The sequence below is a fragment of the Heptranchias perlo genome, chromosome 36 (assembly GCF_035084215.1).
Source record: "Heptranchias perlo isolate sHepPer1 chromosome 36, sHepPer1.hap1, whole genome shotgun sequence".
Lineage (NCBI taxonomy): Eukaryota > Metazoa > Chordata > Chondrichthyes > Hexanchiformes > Hexanchidae > Heptranchias > Heptranchias perlo.
In genome coordinates this window covers 17,725,295-17,741,947 of record NC_090360.1, presented here as the reverse complement: position 1 = coordinate 17,741,947, position 16,653 = coordinate 17,725,295, and the positions used below count along the sequence as shown (strand labels likewise).

The 16,653-nt window shown below is 47.2% G+C and overlaps 1 protein-coding gene across 4 annotated transcripts in view; it reads left to right on the top strand.

The window, feature by feature from the left end:
* Positions 1-16,653, top strand: part of LOC137304153 (paladin-like) — a 222,148-nt gene that overhangs the window by 37,832 nt on the left and 167,663 nt on the right. For 2 of the 4 annotated variants that reach the window (XM_067972654.1, XM_067972653.1), the window contains exons 1-2: positions 7,735-7,836; positions 11,307-11,504. In XM_067972654.1, coding sequence (XP_067828755.1) covers positions 7,775-7,836; positions 11,307-11,504 — 260 coding nt within the window. In that variant the 5' untranslated portion in view covers positions 7,735-7,774. Of the gene's footprint in view, positions 1-7,734; positions 7,837-11,306; positions 11,505-16,653 lie in introns of those variants that run through there. The other 2 variants (XM_067972656.1, XM_067972655.1) reach the window with 1 other exon arrangement.

Below are 16,653 nucleotides of genomic sequence, written 5' to 3'. Positions count from 1 at the left end.
GTCTGTTATTGTGGGGCATCGCACTGATCAGACATTCCAGTCCTAGAGCTTAGGAAACTTCTCGCATATGTGTTAGCCAGTGTAGGCCCATAAACCCACTACCACAGGATTGTCACCTGTTTATGTTACTGGGCCACTCATCGCAGCTGAGCTATCTCAGGAAGGTTCAAGCAATATACACTCTTGAACAGAAATGCCTTTCCTTTATGTTGTCGAGTCCGGAGTAAATTTATGAAACACTTTGAATGTGGGATCTGAGATTCTTGTCAGCAACCAATAAATAGACATCAATTGTAGATATGCCTATATGACACCTACAATGCAGTGTGAATCTGTGTTATCATTTGTCATATTGTAGAGAGGTTTTTTTCTGCAGTGTTCACCAGCTCGGAGTAGCTGGCAGAGTTTTGCGATTTTGAAGCTAGCGGCTAAAATTCAGCCACCAGAATGTTTACTCAGCTCCCTGCAGCTCAGTCTTAAGACCCAATAAGGTCTCAGCTTCTAAGGAGGAAGCTGATCTCAGCTGCGGTGCAGCCTTTAGCCTGGAAACATCAGCCAGTGCCCAGTGACACCTGCTGGAAGTGTGTGTGAATGGGGACATCAGACCCAGCTGTGATATCCCCCCATGACCAAATAGCCTGCTAGAAACTGATTCTTGAGGCCAATTGGGCAGGCTGCTGTGACGTCAGCTGACACAGCATAAACTAGAAAGGAGGAGTGAAAAATGGGGGGGGGGGAAGGGAAGAACTTTCCTCGTAATTTATTCTCCATTCCTTTCCCGTTTGAGCAGAATGGGGCCCCGTTTCCTTTATTTATATTTAGCGTGCTTTTTTCACAGCTAAGAGTTAACGGATTAGCCAAAGCTGCAGTTTAAAGCAGAGTTCAAAGAGACTTCTTTTTGTGGTCTTGTATGGATCGAATATCAGAAGTGGAGCCAACTTTATGCTCCAACCTTAGAGGTTCAGGTGTTTTAAATAAATGAAGTCCAGTAATTTGACAGTTTTACTGCAAACATTGGCCGAGGTCCCTGTTTATAGGTAGGAAAAAGTGACGTCGTTTTGCTAAAGCTACTTTTTACAAGGACATACGGAGCGTGTTTCCACATTCTGAAATAGGCTGATTTTTGGATATTAATAAAGACAGAAAATGCTGGAAATCCACGGCAGGTCAGTCAGCCTCTGAAAGAGAAGAGACACGTTAGCGTCTTTGGTCAGGACCCTACGTCAGATCTGGTGCGGTGGGGCTGAGAGGGTGGGATACGGGTTCTAAGAAACTGCTGCCCCCTCCCCACTTTGGTTTGGTCGGCCGACCACACGAACAAATCGTCCTAATCGCATTTGCCCTCCCTGTTCCTGTATCCCTTCAATCCCTTTTTCCTTCATCCACCTCTCCAATCTAATCTTGAATGCTGACAGTGGTTTGTGCCTCAGCCACTAACCCAGGCAGTGAGTTCCACAGCCTCACAACTCTGTGTGTGAAGAAGTTTCTCCTGCTCTCTGTCCTAAATCTCCGACATTTAATCTCGTAACTATGGCCCCTCGTTCTTGACCCCCCCTCAACTACTGGAAGCAGTCTGATCCAACTGCCCCATCCTTCCTTAATTTTAAACACTTCTAGCATATCACCCCATAATCTATGGTGGTGTAATGAAGAAAAGACCCTTTTTTTTGTGCCTCAGGCTGTTATAAGTATGCAGCTGAATGGAATAAATAATCAATTAGTTAGAAATGGTTCACTGACAGATAAATAATCAATTGCTTTGTTGGATAGTTGATTCAACTGCCAAAGGAAATCAGAGTTCACTTTTACCAATTGATTAAATGAATAACCCTTCCTAACAGCACTGTGGGAGAACCGTCACCACACGGACTGCAGCGGTTCAAGAAGGCGGCTCACCACCACCTTCTCAAGGGCAATTAGGGATGGGCAGTAAATGCCGGCCTCGCCAGCGACGCCCACATCCCATGAACGAATAAAAAAAATAATCAATTTTCTAAATATAGACAAATCACTGAATCGGAAGAAGTTGATAGGTTCTTGGTTCTGGTCCCATTGAGAAACCTGTGTGAAGATCCGAGATACATAGTGTAGGATATCACCAAAGTAGAAAAGAGCAGCAGAGAAGATGAGGTAAATCAAGTGGTAAGGTTTAAGTGGTACCAAGCTTGGATTTTGTAAATTTGCGGATTGTAGGAGGAAAGGAAGAATGTGTGTAGGTTTGGGCAGCCCATTGAGAGGGCACATCATAGATTTTACCAGGATGATGCCAGGGATGGGAAACCATAGTTATTTGGAAAGAGTTGGAAATAGTTCCAAGTACTCCCTCAGTATTGCACCGGAGTGTCAGCCTAGGTTATGTGCTGAAGTCTCTGGATGACGCTTCAACCCATGACCTTCTGACTCAGGCGAGCGTGCTACACACTGAGCCAAGGCTGACACCCTGACATTTGAAGCAGAGGAAGGTACAGGGCTATGGGGAGAGAGCAGGGCAAAAAGCTGGCAGAGATAGGATAGACTGAGTGGTCTCCTGTGTTGTAAATTGTGGACAGAGTGGGGTGGAAATTCGCCTTGACTGCAATGGAATTGAATATCGGGCGGCACGTATAACAGACGGTCGATGCGCTACCGTGCGTTTTGCGTAACCACCCAGGCGGATTTCAATCTCGATAACTCGTCAATGCATGTACTCCATCTCCCTCACTCTTCTGTCCTATAGTTTCGTGGTAATCTGGTCCTAGCCATGGATGTCAGCTTGGCTCAGTGGCAGCACTCGCAACTCTAGAGTCAGAAGGTTGTGGGTTCAAACCTCACTCCAAGGTTTGACTCACAAGGCATGCCAGTGTAATAGTGATTGGGTACTGCATTGTCAGGGGTTCTGTGTCAGCCCGGATTATGTGCTGAAGTCCTGCACTGGGACTTGAATCTACAACTGGTGAGAATTCTACCAACTGAGCCAAACTGGAACCTGCATTCACTATAATCAATATTTTTAACATGAGAAAGTTACAATGCAAATGTCAGTTCTTATCATATTGAATTTGACTTGGGTTTGCATCAAAGACAAAGAGAAAAAGATGTGACTCATTTAATGTTTGCTCTGCTCACTTATCAACAAATAAGTGACCGTAACAAGTATAGAAACAAAAATATGAAAAATCAAAATTTCAGATGATCATTTAAAAAGGATCTCCTTTATACAGCAACATAAAGAATATCCTAAGGACCCCCACAGCTAGGCATAAGGAAAATGGACACCAAAGCAGGAAACGTGAGATTAGGAAGGGAGACTAAAAGTTTAGTCAAAGGGATGGGTTTTGAGGAGGCTTTTTTAAGAGGCGAGGAGGGGGAGAGGTCTAGGGAGGGAATTTCAGAGAGCAGGGGTCAGGTGGTCAAAGGTTCTGCCACCTTTGGGACAAAGGAAAACGTCCAAGAGGCTGGAGTCGGAGGAATGGGGAGCTCGGAGATGGTTGTAGGGCTGAAGGGTTGAGAACCAGGTTTGATTTTTAAATTAACGAAAAGAAATGTGTGAGCAAACAAACACTGGTGGGTTTAGCCGAGTAGGCATTCCATAAAATGTTTCACCTCCTGGCCCAGTGGCAGTCAGCATTCTTGGTGGGAACGTTGATGGAAAAGAGGTTGTTTTGACTGACAGGCAAGAATCATCCAATCGGCATAGGAAGGTGGTGCGCTGTGAGGATGGACATGTTGGGCGACCAACGGCGGGAGCGTGGGGGCGGGGCAGTTGAAGGCCGGAGGTCGTATAATGAAACCTCCAGGAATATATGCGACCAAAGTTGGTAACCCAGTCCCCTGCCGGAGACACCACTTTGAGTGGAGAAGGGAGGGATTGGGGGGAGATGTGGGGAATGCAATTAACTGCCCTTCTTTAAAAATACCGTCGATCGATAAGGTTCACTGAGTTAAAAAGGACCAAGAAAAGATGCCTAAATTCATCAAGCCGTTAATTTTGAAAGTGTGCGGTCCAGTATTAAGGAAGCACCATGTTGCAGCCCAAATATTTACTGAAAACATCCTGTGCTGACGTAAGAATCAGATTGTGGTTTAGCTGAACAGATTGGCACTGCTTCCTGCTCCTGTTTGAAACAGATGCTACACAGCAAAGCTCCGCCTGCCTGACAACAGTTCTGATAATCTCTTCACCATTGTTTCCTGTGGTTACTAGAGTTATTGGGTTCATCTGTCAGTGCTGAGAGTAACTGACATTTAATTTAAATTCAGATTAGGATTTTCGGTGTTTTGTCTTAGGAAAATCGACTTGTAATTTTTTCCAAAACTGTTTTTGGTGTCCATGGTGATAACCTTTGCCCCACAGATCTATCTCTGCTTTAGAGGCTTGAAAGTATTTGTGCATTGATGTGTAGTTAATGTGTTTAAGGAACACCAGATTGGAATTAAACCAGTTTTCTATTGCTTGCCTGCAACAACCCAAAGGGTTCTTTGGTGGAGGGGGGAGGGGGGGAGGGGAGAGGTGTGGGGAGGGGGGAGACTCTTGTTTCAATAGCAAAATGTGCCCAGTACAATGGAATAGTGAAAGGAGAGAGCTTTCTGAGGGTTTCAGCCATGAATGGGGACTTCAGACAAAAGCAAAGTGGCAACAGATTCATTAGAAGCTGAGGAACAGATCCTCAGCATCTGCAGTCGGTGCCTGTACACACTTACCCCTCCGCATGGCCCACTTCTCTCACCTTCGAGAAAGTAAGTTCACCCGTTTTTACTGCACTGGGTGTAATGCTGTGTGTGCGTGCCCACTATAGAGAAACATGAATGAAGTACACAGAGTCCGATCTTTTGCTGCGCTCTTTTGGAATTCTCTCCTCCAAAAGGTTGTGGACGCTGGGAGTCAAGTGAAATTTCCGAGACTGAGATCGATAGATTTTTGTGAGGGTCCCAATGGATTGGGAGCTAAGACGGGGAAAATGGAGTTGAGGTGTAGATCAGCCATGATCTAATTGAATGGTGGAACAGGCTCGAGGGGCCGAATGGTTCGCTCCTACTTTTGTTCCTATGTAACTTGGTGTCCAGTTGTGTATTTCCGTTTTTAAATAGATCCTGACCGACATGCTGTGTGTTTGAAACAATATCCATTTATTTTTCAGATATTCAGTATTTGCAGATTTATTTTAATCTCTGACAGGGCACGTACTGTCATTGTTCATCACACACACACACACACACACACACACACACACACACATAACTGGAACCTTTCTGCCCAATGAATTTAGAGGTATAGCTGGGTAGCAAAATATACAAAAAGGTAATGAGAAAGATTTGCATTTATATAGCGCCTTTCATGACCTCAGCACGTCCCAAAGCGTTTACAGCCAATGAAGTACTTTTAAAGTAGCCATGATGTGGAGATGCTGATGATGGACTGGGGTGGACAAATGTAAGGAGTCTTACAACACCAGGTTATAGTCCAACAGCTTTATTTGAAATCACAAGCTTTCGGAGCTTCAGCTGTTGGACTATAATCTGGTGTTGTACGACTCCTTACTTTTAAAGTATAATGTATGAAATGTGGCAGCCAATTTGCACACAGCAAGGTCCCACAAACAGCAATGAGATAATGACCAGATTTTTTAAAATTTCAACATATACTTCATTTCATAGAATTTAAAGTACACACAGTTCAAAATAAATATCACAATTCCAAACCAGTACAATTCAAACCAAAAACACTACAGATTGTACACAAAGCAATCTCAATATTACAATTCAAACACAGTATTTCTTATTACTCCTGGTGTACAATATAAGGTGGGGTGGCCTTTCCCCATAGAGCCTTTGCGTAGGTCACACCTCGCTTCAGTGCGTCCCACAGCACCTACTCCTGGACCTTGGAGTGAGCCGGTCGGTGACACTCGGTCGTGGACAGCTCCTTCAGCTGGAAGACCAGCAGGTTTCGGGCGGACCAAAGGGCCTCCTTCACCGAGTTGATGGTCTTCCAGCCGCAGGTGGTATCTGTCTCGGTGTGAGTCCCGGGGAACAGTCCGTAGAGCACGGCGTCCTGTGTCACCGAACCGTTTGGGATGAACCGGGACAGATACCAACGCATCTCTCTCCACACCCTCTGCGCGAAGGGGCAGTCCATCAGGAGGTGGACGACGATCTCCTCCCCGCCTCAGCCTCGAGGGCTGCTCAACCAGATAAACTATTTTATAGTGATATTAGTCAGGACACTGGGGGAACTCCTCTTGCTCTTCAATTAGCACCATGGGATCTTTTACGTCCACCTGAGAGGCCAGACGAGGCCTTGGTTTAACCTCTCGTCTGAAAGACGGTACCTCTGACAGTGCAGCACTCCCTCAGTACTGCACTGGAGTGTCAGCCTGGATTTTGTACTCAAGTCTCTGAAGTGGGACTTGAACCCACAACGTTCTGACTGTGAGGGAGAGCGTTCCCACTGTTAGGAAACACCCAATGGAAGCTGCCCTTTGATAAATGAGTACCTAACTCTAACTAACTTACTTTAATGTTGCTCTCCTTTTGTTCGGCTGGTTGGTGCTCAGTCCCTTGCATAACTGAGCCATACAGATTCCATCCCTAGTTTTTCCTGAGTTAACTGATCTTAGCTGGGATGCTGTGGGAGGAGGGGGAGGGGGGGGAGGGGCGGGGGCTGTTGCAATTGACTTCATTTGTCACATTTAAAAAAAAATATCAGCCAGGCTGCCAGTTCCTGATCGATATCTAACGGCTCCCACTGGAAAGTGTTTTGTTTTGGCTTAGGGCTTGGCTGCGATGCCCCGTGTGGTCGAATAGCCAGACTACACTGATTGTGTAGGTTCACATATGAGGAGCGTTCACTTTAGATGAGGTGGCAGAGAGTTCCACTGGAAGCGGACCCATACCGGGGTCAGTATTTTCCGGAGGTGTGTTGTTTCCGTATCTTCGCACTCCCCCCCTCGGAGAACAGTGCGAAGTAGTGGGAGGACTCGCGGGCTGATTAGCAGGCTGACAGGCCGCGACGTGAACGCTCCTATCCACGGCCGTAACCGTCTTGTTGGGGCGGTTAGTCCGATAAGGCGGGAGGGTTTTATGGGCTCCCGCAACCCATACGACGAGGGAGGGGCCACCCACGCCCACCGGACTCGAGTATTCCACTGGACGACAGCCCAGAATTCAGAGCCTGCGCCCTAACCTCCACTCACTGGGACTGTCTGGAGTGGGGTTCGAACCCTGCACTTTCTGACTCGGAGGCGGGAATGCGGCCACTGTGCCAGGTAAAAATATCGGAGTGTTATCTGCCACAAATTATTATATGTAGCAAAATTGACGTCTATATTTAAAGTCCGTCTTTGATAGTGGCGTTTTAAGTCGGAGCAAAGGCACAGATGCTGAGACATGCTCTCCTGCCACGGCTGGCTGCTGCCCGGGAAGGCTCTCAGTGTCTTATCCTGTTGTCTTTATGCGTGGCCTTTAAGCAGCACTCAATCAAAGCCGTGGCCATCTGGCCACCAGATGTGCTTTGATTGCTTGTGGCGGCGGGCGGAGGGGGCCGGCCTGTGAGGGACTCTGCAGCGTGTTTCTTGTGAGCGCAGGATCGAAAACCCCAAACCCAGCCAAAAGGTCGCCAGTGAAACTGAGAAGGCTGAGCCCTGACTTGGACACGGTCCTCGAGCGCTTAACAAAGCTTTGGTCGGGCTGTTGAGAGGCGCAAGAGATTTCTTCATTCTGTTTCTCTCACCGCCCCCCCCCTCACTTTAAGAGTCACAGGAAGTGATGCAAAATCTTTGCTCTCCAGAAGCAGAATATGGCTGAAAACAGGCACCAGAGCAAAGGAGAGGACAGTTCTACGGGCTCTCCTCTAGTGCAGTAAGCAGACTGTTGTTTTTTCATCCTTTACAGTGGGGCTGGAGGCCCCAGTATGTCGCAGGGTGCTTCTGATAGGGCTGACCAAATATCTTTTTTAAATTTTAACTCTTTGAGCAGCCAAGCCTCTTGCTAATTCACTCGGAATTTTCTTCAAAAACTCGTTTGAAATAATTTGCCCAGCTCCTCTGCCGACATGTCTGCGTTCAGTCGGTTCTACCCCTTAGACTGCAGTTTTGGTGATTCGATGGAAGATTGAGATTAGATGGGAAATTGTTTACTTGGCCTGGCCGGTTGTGGGCATCATGTTTAGTTCTGGTTGTGCGATGCCTACCCACCCCACCCACCCCACCCACCATACCCCACCCCCCACCCCCCCCCCCCCCCACCCCCCCCCCCGGTTCTTTGCCCCACTGCCCTTTCTTCTCACCTGAGGATCGACAAGCGAGTGTCGGTAAGCTGTCGGCAGGGGGAGCTGAGCCTGCTCCTGTCCTCACACGATGTCCGTGCGGGCACACTTATCAGTCAGACTCACTGGATAATGATCGGGAGGGGGGAACCCCCCACCCCCACCACCACCATGTGATCCAGAGGTACTGAGGCCAATTGCTGCACCCTTACTGCTGACCTGGTGCTGGGTCACCACCTCATTTGCCTCTCTTGAGAGCTGTAGGACTATTCTCTACAGATAGAAGACAGTGCATATGGAACTGTTACCTGACCCCATTTAACGCCATTAGCTGTATATTTCATAGCAGGTGCAGCACAGGAGGAGGCCATTCGGCCCATCGTGCCTGTGTTGGCTCTTTGAAAGAGGTGTCCATTTAGTCCCACTCCCCTGCTCTTTTCCCACAGCCCTGTAAATTTGGGGCCTGTGAATCGAACGTCTTGTTTTGTGTTGACTTATGGAAAAATTGCAGCTCCTCTAATGGCTCATTGGGTCGCACTCTCACCTCTGACTCAGAAGGTCATGAGTTCAGGTCCCACTCCAGAGGCTTGAGCACAAAACCTCGGTTGACACTCCTGGTGGAGTGCTGCACTGTCGGAGGTGCCGTATTTCGGATGAGACGTAAAAGATTCAATGGCGCTATCCTGCAGAGGAGTTCTCCCAGCGTCCTGGCCAAATATTTATCCCTCAATCAACATCACTAAAAGAGATTACCTGGCCATTATCACATTGCTGTTTGTGGGATCTTGCTGAGTGCAAATTGGCTGTGCATTTCCTACATTACAACAGCGACTACACTTCAAAAAGTACTTCATTGGCTGTGAAGTGCTTTGGGATGCCCTATGGTTGTTAAAGGTGCTATATAAATACAAGTCCTTTCTTTGACTAGGGGTGAAATTGGTCTTTGGTGATAGCGAATTGGCAGCCGATTGAGCACGGAGTTCACTCAGTGAGTAGTCGATCCGTATGGACCAGCAAGGTCCCAGATTCCATTTGCCTTATCCGTGCTCAGTTTACTGATGTCAATTGGGCCAGCAGTAAGGGAGCTACAATTGGCCTTTGTGCCTTTAGCTTCAGGAGGGAGAGTAAAATCAACTCGGCTTCTGACTCCTGATCGCCATCCAGTGATCCACGTTTGAAAGTGCTCGTGGTCGGATGTTGGGTGAGGAGAGGGTTGGGCTCAGCTGTGCTTCCTGGTCAAAGCCTGTCAGCACTCAACGTCCAGGCTCAAAAGATAATTAAAGGCCACCTAAGGTGAGGTACCTCTGGCGTTTCTGAAGAGAGGAGGGGAGGAGAGAAAAATTCGGGAGGGGGGGGAATAAAAATAACACCAGAGTGTCCCTTTCTGCCCAATCCAAGTCCGTTTAAATCGATGCTTTTATTTTCCCTTCATTCCGTCAATTGAATGTTAAGATTTAACTTTGCGTGTGTTGCATAGAAAATCATTGTAAAGCCTTTAATAAGACCCCAGCCTTAGTATTAACGAAACACTGGCATTCTACAGCCTTTCACTGAGATCAGCAGAGTTGACTAGAGTTTGAAATTATATTAACTTCACTTTTGGAAAAACATGTGGAATTTTGTAGGAAGACTGTGTTGCATTAAAGAGGACATGTGATGAAATCTGGTTTCAATACATTTCCCATTCAGCTTCTGTAGATTAGCAGTAAAAACTTCCCCTTCTCCTCTGTCCTGTGGTCAAAGTGTTGCAGAACATCTCTCCAGTCTCACCCAAACAGACAATCTTCATGTGGTAATTCAGATAGCAACTGTCAGCATGTTATTTGACTGTCAGGCAGAAAGGGCATCGGAGTACTCGTTGTTGCTCTGGTTGGGGAGTACTTGTTGCTCTTCCGGGTGTGGAGTACTTGTTGTTGCTCTGGTTGGGGAGTACTCATTGTTGCTCTGGTTGGGGAGTACTCATTGTTGCTCTGGTTGGGGAGTACTCGTTGTTGCTCTGGTTGGGGAGTACTTGTTGCTCTTCCGGGTGTGGAGTACTTGTTGCTCTGGTTGGGGAGTACTCATTGTTGCTCTGGTTGGGGAGTACTTGTTGCTCTTCCAGTTGTGGAGTACTTGTTGTTGCTCTGGTTGGGGAGTACTCATTGTTGCTCTGGTTGGGGAGTACTTGTTGCTCTTCCGGGTGTGGAGTATTCGTTGTTGCTGTGGTTGTGGAGTACTCGTTGTTGCTGTGGTTGTGGAGTACTCGTTGTTGCTCTGGTTGGGGAGTACTTGTTGTTGCTCTGGTTGGGGAGTACTTGTTGTTGCTCTGGTTGGGGAGTACTTGTTGTTGCTCTGGTTGGGGAGTACTTGTTGTTGCTCTGGTTGGGGAGTACTCGTTGTTGCTCTGGTTGGGGAGTACTCGTTGTTGCTCTGGTTGGGGAGTACTCGTTGCTCTGGTTGGGGAGTACTTGTTGCTCTGGTTGGGGAGTACTCGTTGTTGCTCTGGTTGGGGAGTACTCGTTGTTGCTCTGGTTGGGGAGTACTCGTTGTTGCTCTGGTTGGGGAGTACTCGTTGTTCTGGTTGGGGAGTACTTGTTGTTGCTCTGGTTGGGGAGTACTTGTTGTTGCTCTGGTTGGGGAGTACTCGTTGTTGCTCTGGTTGGGGAGTACTCGTTGCTCTGGTTGGGGAGTACTCGTTGCTCTGGTTGGGGAGTACTCGTTGTTGCTCTGGTTGGGGAGTACTCGTTGTTGCTCTGGTTGGGGAGTACTCGTTGTTCTGGTTGGGGAGTACTCGTTGTTGCTCTGGTTGGGGAGTACTCGTTGTTGCTCTGGTTGGGGAGTACTCGTTGTTCTGGTTGGGGAGTACTCGTCGTTGCTCTGGTTGGGGAGTACTCGTTAATGCTCTTCCGGGTATGGAGTACTTGTTGTTGCTCTTCCGGGTGTGGAGTACTCACCCCAGTTAAGCACTGTCACTATAAACTAAATAACTCTGAGGTATCACTGTCAAAACCCTGTACTGGTCATAAACTGTTCGTTGCGCAGTCCTTTATAAACGGCTAATAACGAAGGCTTTCTCTTGTTACAGCTGTTTGTGGATTATGGGTACAACTGCCAGTACAGCTCAGCAAACGGTATCAGTCGAGCAACCGAGTGACAACGGCCAAAGCAACGGGACGACAGACAGCAGGCGGTCGATCAGCGTCAACTCCTTCCAGACACTCGGCATTCACAATAACAAGGCCAAGTCCATCATCACCAACAAGGTGGCTCCTGTGGTCATCACGTGAGTCTGACTGTTCAAATAGTTCTACACTGTGCAGGTGGCAAAAACAAAGGCCTAGTGCCCAAAGCTCATCCTTCTCGTACGTCCTGGGTTTGGAGTAAAATATTACACAGAAATTTACAGCACAGAAACATGCCATTCGACCCAACTGGTTATGTCAGTGTTTCTGCTCCAATTGAGCCTCCTCCCACTTTACTTCATCTCACCCTATCAATATATCCTTCTATTCCTTTCTCTCTCATGTACTCATCCAGCTTCCCCTGAAATGCATCTATGCTAATCGCCTCAACCACTCCCTGTGGTAGTGAGTTCCATATTCTCACCACTCTCTGAGTAAAGAAGTCTCTCCTGAATTCCTTACTGGATTTATGTGACTATCTTATATTTATAGCTCCTGGTTTTGGACTTCCAAAAAGTGGAAACATCATCTCTACTTCTACCGTATCTTTCCTGATAGTTATACCCTCTCACTTCTGGTGTCATGCTTGTGAATCTTTTTTGCACTTTCTCCATTGCTTCTATATCCTTTTTGTGAAGTGGAGACCAGAATTGTGCACAGTACTCTAAGTCTGGTCTAACCAAGATTCTATATAAGTTTAACATAACATAGAATCATAGAAAGGCTACAGCACGGAAGGAGGCCATTCGGCCCATCGAGTCCACACCGTCTCTGCTTTTGAATTCTGTTCCACTAGAAATGAACCCCAGTGCTTTGTTTGCACTTCTTATGGCTTTGTTAACCTGCGTTACTACTTTTAATGATTTGTGTATCTGTACCCCCAGATCCCCTTGTGCCTCTTCCCCATATAGACTCTTATTTTGCAAGTCGTATTCCTCCTCCAAAATACACCATCTCACACTTCCCTATATTGAAATTCATTTGCGATTTACACACCTATTCTGCAAGTTTGTTAATGTCTTGTATTTTGTCGAGCTGCTTTATAAAGTGCTGCCTGTTGACAATTTGGAGTTGTTCCAATTTCTCTACAGAATATCTCGGACCCACATTGGTCTTCCATATATTCTCTTTCCTGTTGGAACCTTTCCCTGCCTGGACAATCCAGAAAACCTCTTTGCATCACTCAATGAGCTGAGCTGCATCATGGCTCGTTACAAAGGCTTCAGAGCTGATTAGTGTCTAATAGTGTTAGCGATTAGTGCTCTTTCTTTCTCTCTTTCTCTCCCTCGCGCGCTCTCTCCCTCGCATTCGCTCGCTATCTTGGCCTCAGTATCCCTGAGCAAGGGAAGGCAAAAATCAGCAAAGGTTCTTGTCACTGATTTCCATCCAGTGATCCCTGGACATCAGATGAGGAGAGGACCATTCTTGGCCATGGCACTTCTCGGTGAGCGGCAGACATTAAGGGGTTAATTTTAACCTAACCCGCCCGGCAGGAGACTGACCGGATCGGGTTGAACGCCGATTTGATAGCCTGCTTGATTTAACTCTCCATTGTAAACGGCGTGCCCCCTAACTATCTAGGCGCACAGACAGTGGACCCTAAGGTAAGGTCGTGGGAGGGTCCCTGATTCCTTCTCCATCTCCGACCCCAGAATAAATCTTCATGAAGAGAAGGGGAGAAAATGATGACTTTTGTTTTTGTTAGCAATGTTTCACAAACCCTTCCTAGACTGACATGAAACCTCCAGGCCACAGAACATGTTTGGATCTGCAAAGGGTTAACTTGCACATTTTATATACAAGGTGCTGCCTGGAACAGATCTCACCAAGGGGTTAATTATGAACACTTGACAGTAACTCTGGCCTCTTGTGCATCCCCCACTTCCTTCGCCCCACCATTGGCGGCCATGCCTTCAGCCCTCTAGGCCCTAAGTTCTGGAATTCCTTCTGCAAGTCTCTCCGCTGCGCTACCTCTCTCCTCCCTCAAGAGGCTGCTTAAAACCTGCCTCTTGGAACAGGTGACCAAAAGCTTGGTCAAATATCTTTTTATGTGGCTTGTGTCAAATTTTGTCTGATAACGCCTTGGGACGTTTTACTACGTTAAAAGCACTATGTAAATGTAAGTTGTTGATGAGGAATAATAAAGGGAATGGGGACCGAGCAGAAGAGTGGGAGTAGACTAGTCAGCTGATGCACAGGAAAACATTGATCGTCTTGATGGGCCGAATGGCCTGTTTCTGTGCTGTAATGGTTTCTGATTCTGTGATTTTTCTCACAAAAGTTAAAACGATGGGGACCGTCCAGCTTTAATAGAAACACTGCATATCAGGCAAGGGACATCAGATTTATTGCTGGTTCGGTCGACTGCGCATCAAATAATGTTCTACTCCTGTTCCTATGTTCCGAGGCCATTCAGCCCCTTGGGCCTGTTCCGCCATTCGTTGAGCTCGTGGCTGATCTGTATCCTAACTCCATTTACCTGCCTGAGCTCCATATCCCTTGACACACTTGGCTAGCAAAAATCTATTGATCTCCGATTTAAAATTATTAATTGAACTAGCATCTACTGCTTTTTGTGGGAGAGTGTTCCACACTTCTACCACCCTATCTCTGTGACTTCCTCCAGGCCTACAGCCCTCCCGAGATCTCTGCACTCCTCCAATTCTTGCCTCTTGCGCAGTCCCGATTTTAATCGCTCCACCATTGGCGGCCGTGCCTTCAGCTGCCTAGGCCCCAAGCTCTGGAATTCCCTCCCTAAATCTCTCCGCCTCTCTCTCCTCCTTTTAAGACGCTCCATAAAACCTACCTCTTTGACCAAGTTTTAGGTCTAATATCTCCTTATGTGGCTTGGTGCCAAATGGTGTTTCATACTCGGTCCTGAGAAGCACCTTGGGACTTTTTACTACGTTAAAGGTGCTATATAAATACAAGTGTTGTTTGTGTGAAGAAGTGTTCCCTAACTTCTCTCCTGAAAGGCCTGGTTATGTCCCCTTGTCTTAGGCTCCCCCAACAGCACTTCTGCATATTTTTGTCACTTTATAACCATAACGAATCCAGTTAGGTTTAATTGTAAGATATATGACTCTGTAAATATGAAGTGTAGTCAGTGGCGGGAATGATTTTTGATGGGCAGGTTTCCGCACCGTCAAACACTAATAATGACAGTAAAACCAATCGAATTTCCGGAACATTCTTCCCTTACCTCCAAGTTCCTTCCTCTGGTGCCCAAGGTGCTGACTCAGGTTGCCAACCCTCCAGGACTGCCCTGGAGTCTCCAAGAATTAAAGATTAATCTCCAGGACACTGCTGCGAGTAACCCGGGAGAAAATTCATTGGGGGCGTTAAAGTAAGTGGTGTTTACCTTCTTTGAACACGTTTGTTTATTAGTTATAAAAATATTGGAGATGGGAATAAAGGTTGTTTGACTGATGGTCAAGATTCATCCAATTGGGTAATGAAAGTCTATTCGCTTTCCAATTGGCCGTGTGCATGAGGATGGACACATCGGGTGACCAATGATAGGAGCTGGGGAGGTCATGTGATGAAACCTCCTGGAACGCATCAAACCAGAGTTGGCAACCAGGGTGCTTGTTCATGCTGGGAGTTAGTTCCACAGACGCCAGCCACCCTCTGTACCTCGCTCAAACACTTGGTCTTCTTGCGAGACCCCATACTGTGAAGGTTGGCGGGCTATTTGTGGGGAGTGTCCGAGCTAGGCCCAGTCCCCACATACCGTGCATCTGGAGTTGCCATCTCTGGGTGGATGCTTTCCTGGAGGTTTTGTCACATGACCTCCTGCCTCCAAACGTCCTGCCCAGTCAAAAAGCCATTTCTTTTCCCCCATCGTCAATATTTTTACAACTAATAAATGGAAGTGTTCAAAGAAAATTTTTTTGATGCCCCTGTGATCGCTCTCCTGGGTTGGTCAATTCCTGGAAACTCCAGGATGGCGACCCTACATGTGTCCCCAAATGCATTTTCCAGCACAAGCCACTAGGTAGCGATCAAGAGCAGTACCCTGGCTGATTTGTCCACTGTGCCCTTAGGGGAGCTCAGGTGAGACTCATTACGAATGTCTCCTGTTTTATTTGGCAACGTGGTTGCGCAGTAGCTTGGGGTGTTGTGATACAGGCACAGGGTAGCATTCCCAATTGGAGCCTTCAACCATGCCATTGTGGGGATGGTACTGAATGAAGACCAAGCACTTCCCCACGAGGAAGGGGTAGGGGAGAGCCAGTGTCGTCAGTTTGCTTGTCTACACTTCCGAGGGTCTGTATATGGCATGACATTGGCAGAGGGATGGGAGCAGGTCTCCAGCCCATTCTCTCGACCATGGGAGGGAAACTGGTGGAAACTATTCGTGTCCACATGGCAGTGGACAAACAACAGGCCATAAAAAAAATCTCTTTCCGTCCCCCGCCTCCCCCTCACCTCCCCTCCCCTCCCCCCACCCCCAGCCTCAGAAAATATCTCTCTGAGAGGAAGGAAATGGAGTGGCTGAATCACAGCTGCTTTTGTTTCATTTTACTCTACCTCACCGCAGTATAATTAAACTGCTGGCCAATTTGCCTGCGTGAGCCTTGACAGTGAGTGCTGAGGCTGTTCAACTGTGGAAGGCTTCACAGCTGAACCCAGTTCTGCCCTTACCCAGCAGCTCCCTTACCCAGGGCTTCCATTAGGAGGTCGGTGGATGGCGATTGGGAGCCTGAGCCTCGGCCCATTTATCTCTTTACCTTCTATAACCCAGTGTCTTTTGCATGTGTCCTGGAGGCTCCCTTTCGAGAGAGCCCAGAGAGCAAAACGAGCAGCAGAGTTTTAAAAATAAATGAGCACGATTCTTCTGAGCTAAAAATAAATAAATACGACTTGATATAAATTTAGCCTAGATTATTGTTTGTGTAATTTGGTCCAATGCTTGTTTTAAGTCTCAGCAACAGCACGGCAGCTGTGAGGAGAGGACAAGAGGTGAGGTGTGCAGATTGGGGACAGGAGAACATCTTGACTTACGGTTTAAAGCAGGAGAACAAACCGAGGTGAAGGTACAAGGACTAGGGTTGCCAACCCTCCAGGATTGACCTGGAGTCTCCAGGAATTGAAGATTAATCTCCTGGGCGCGGCTGCGAGCAAACCAGGAAAAATGTCAAAGGGGCCTTAAAAAAATTTTTTTCATTTTCTTTGAACACTATCATTTATTTCCCTACATTACAGCACTTCAAAAGTACTTAATTGGCTGTAAAGCACGTTGGGGGC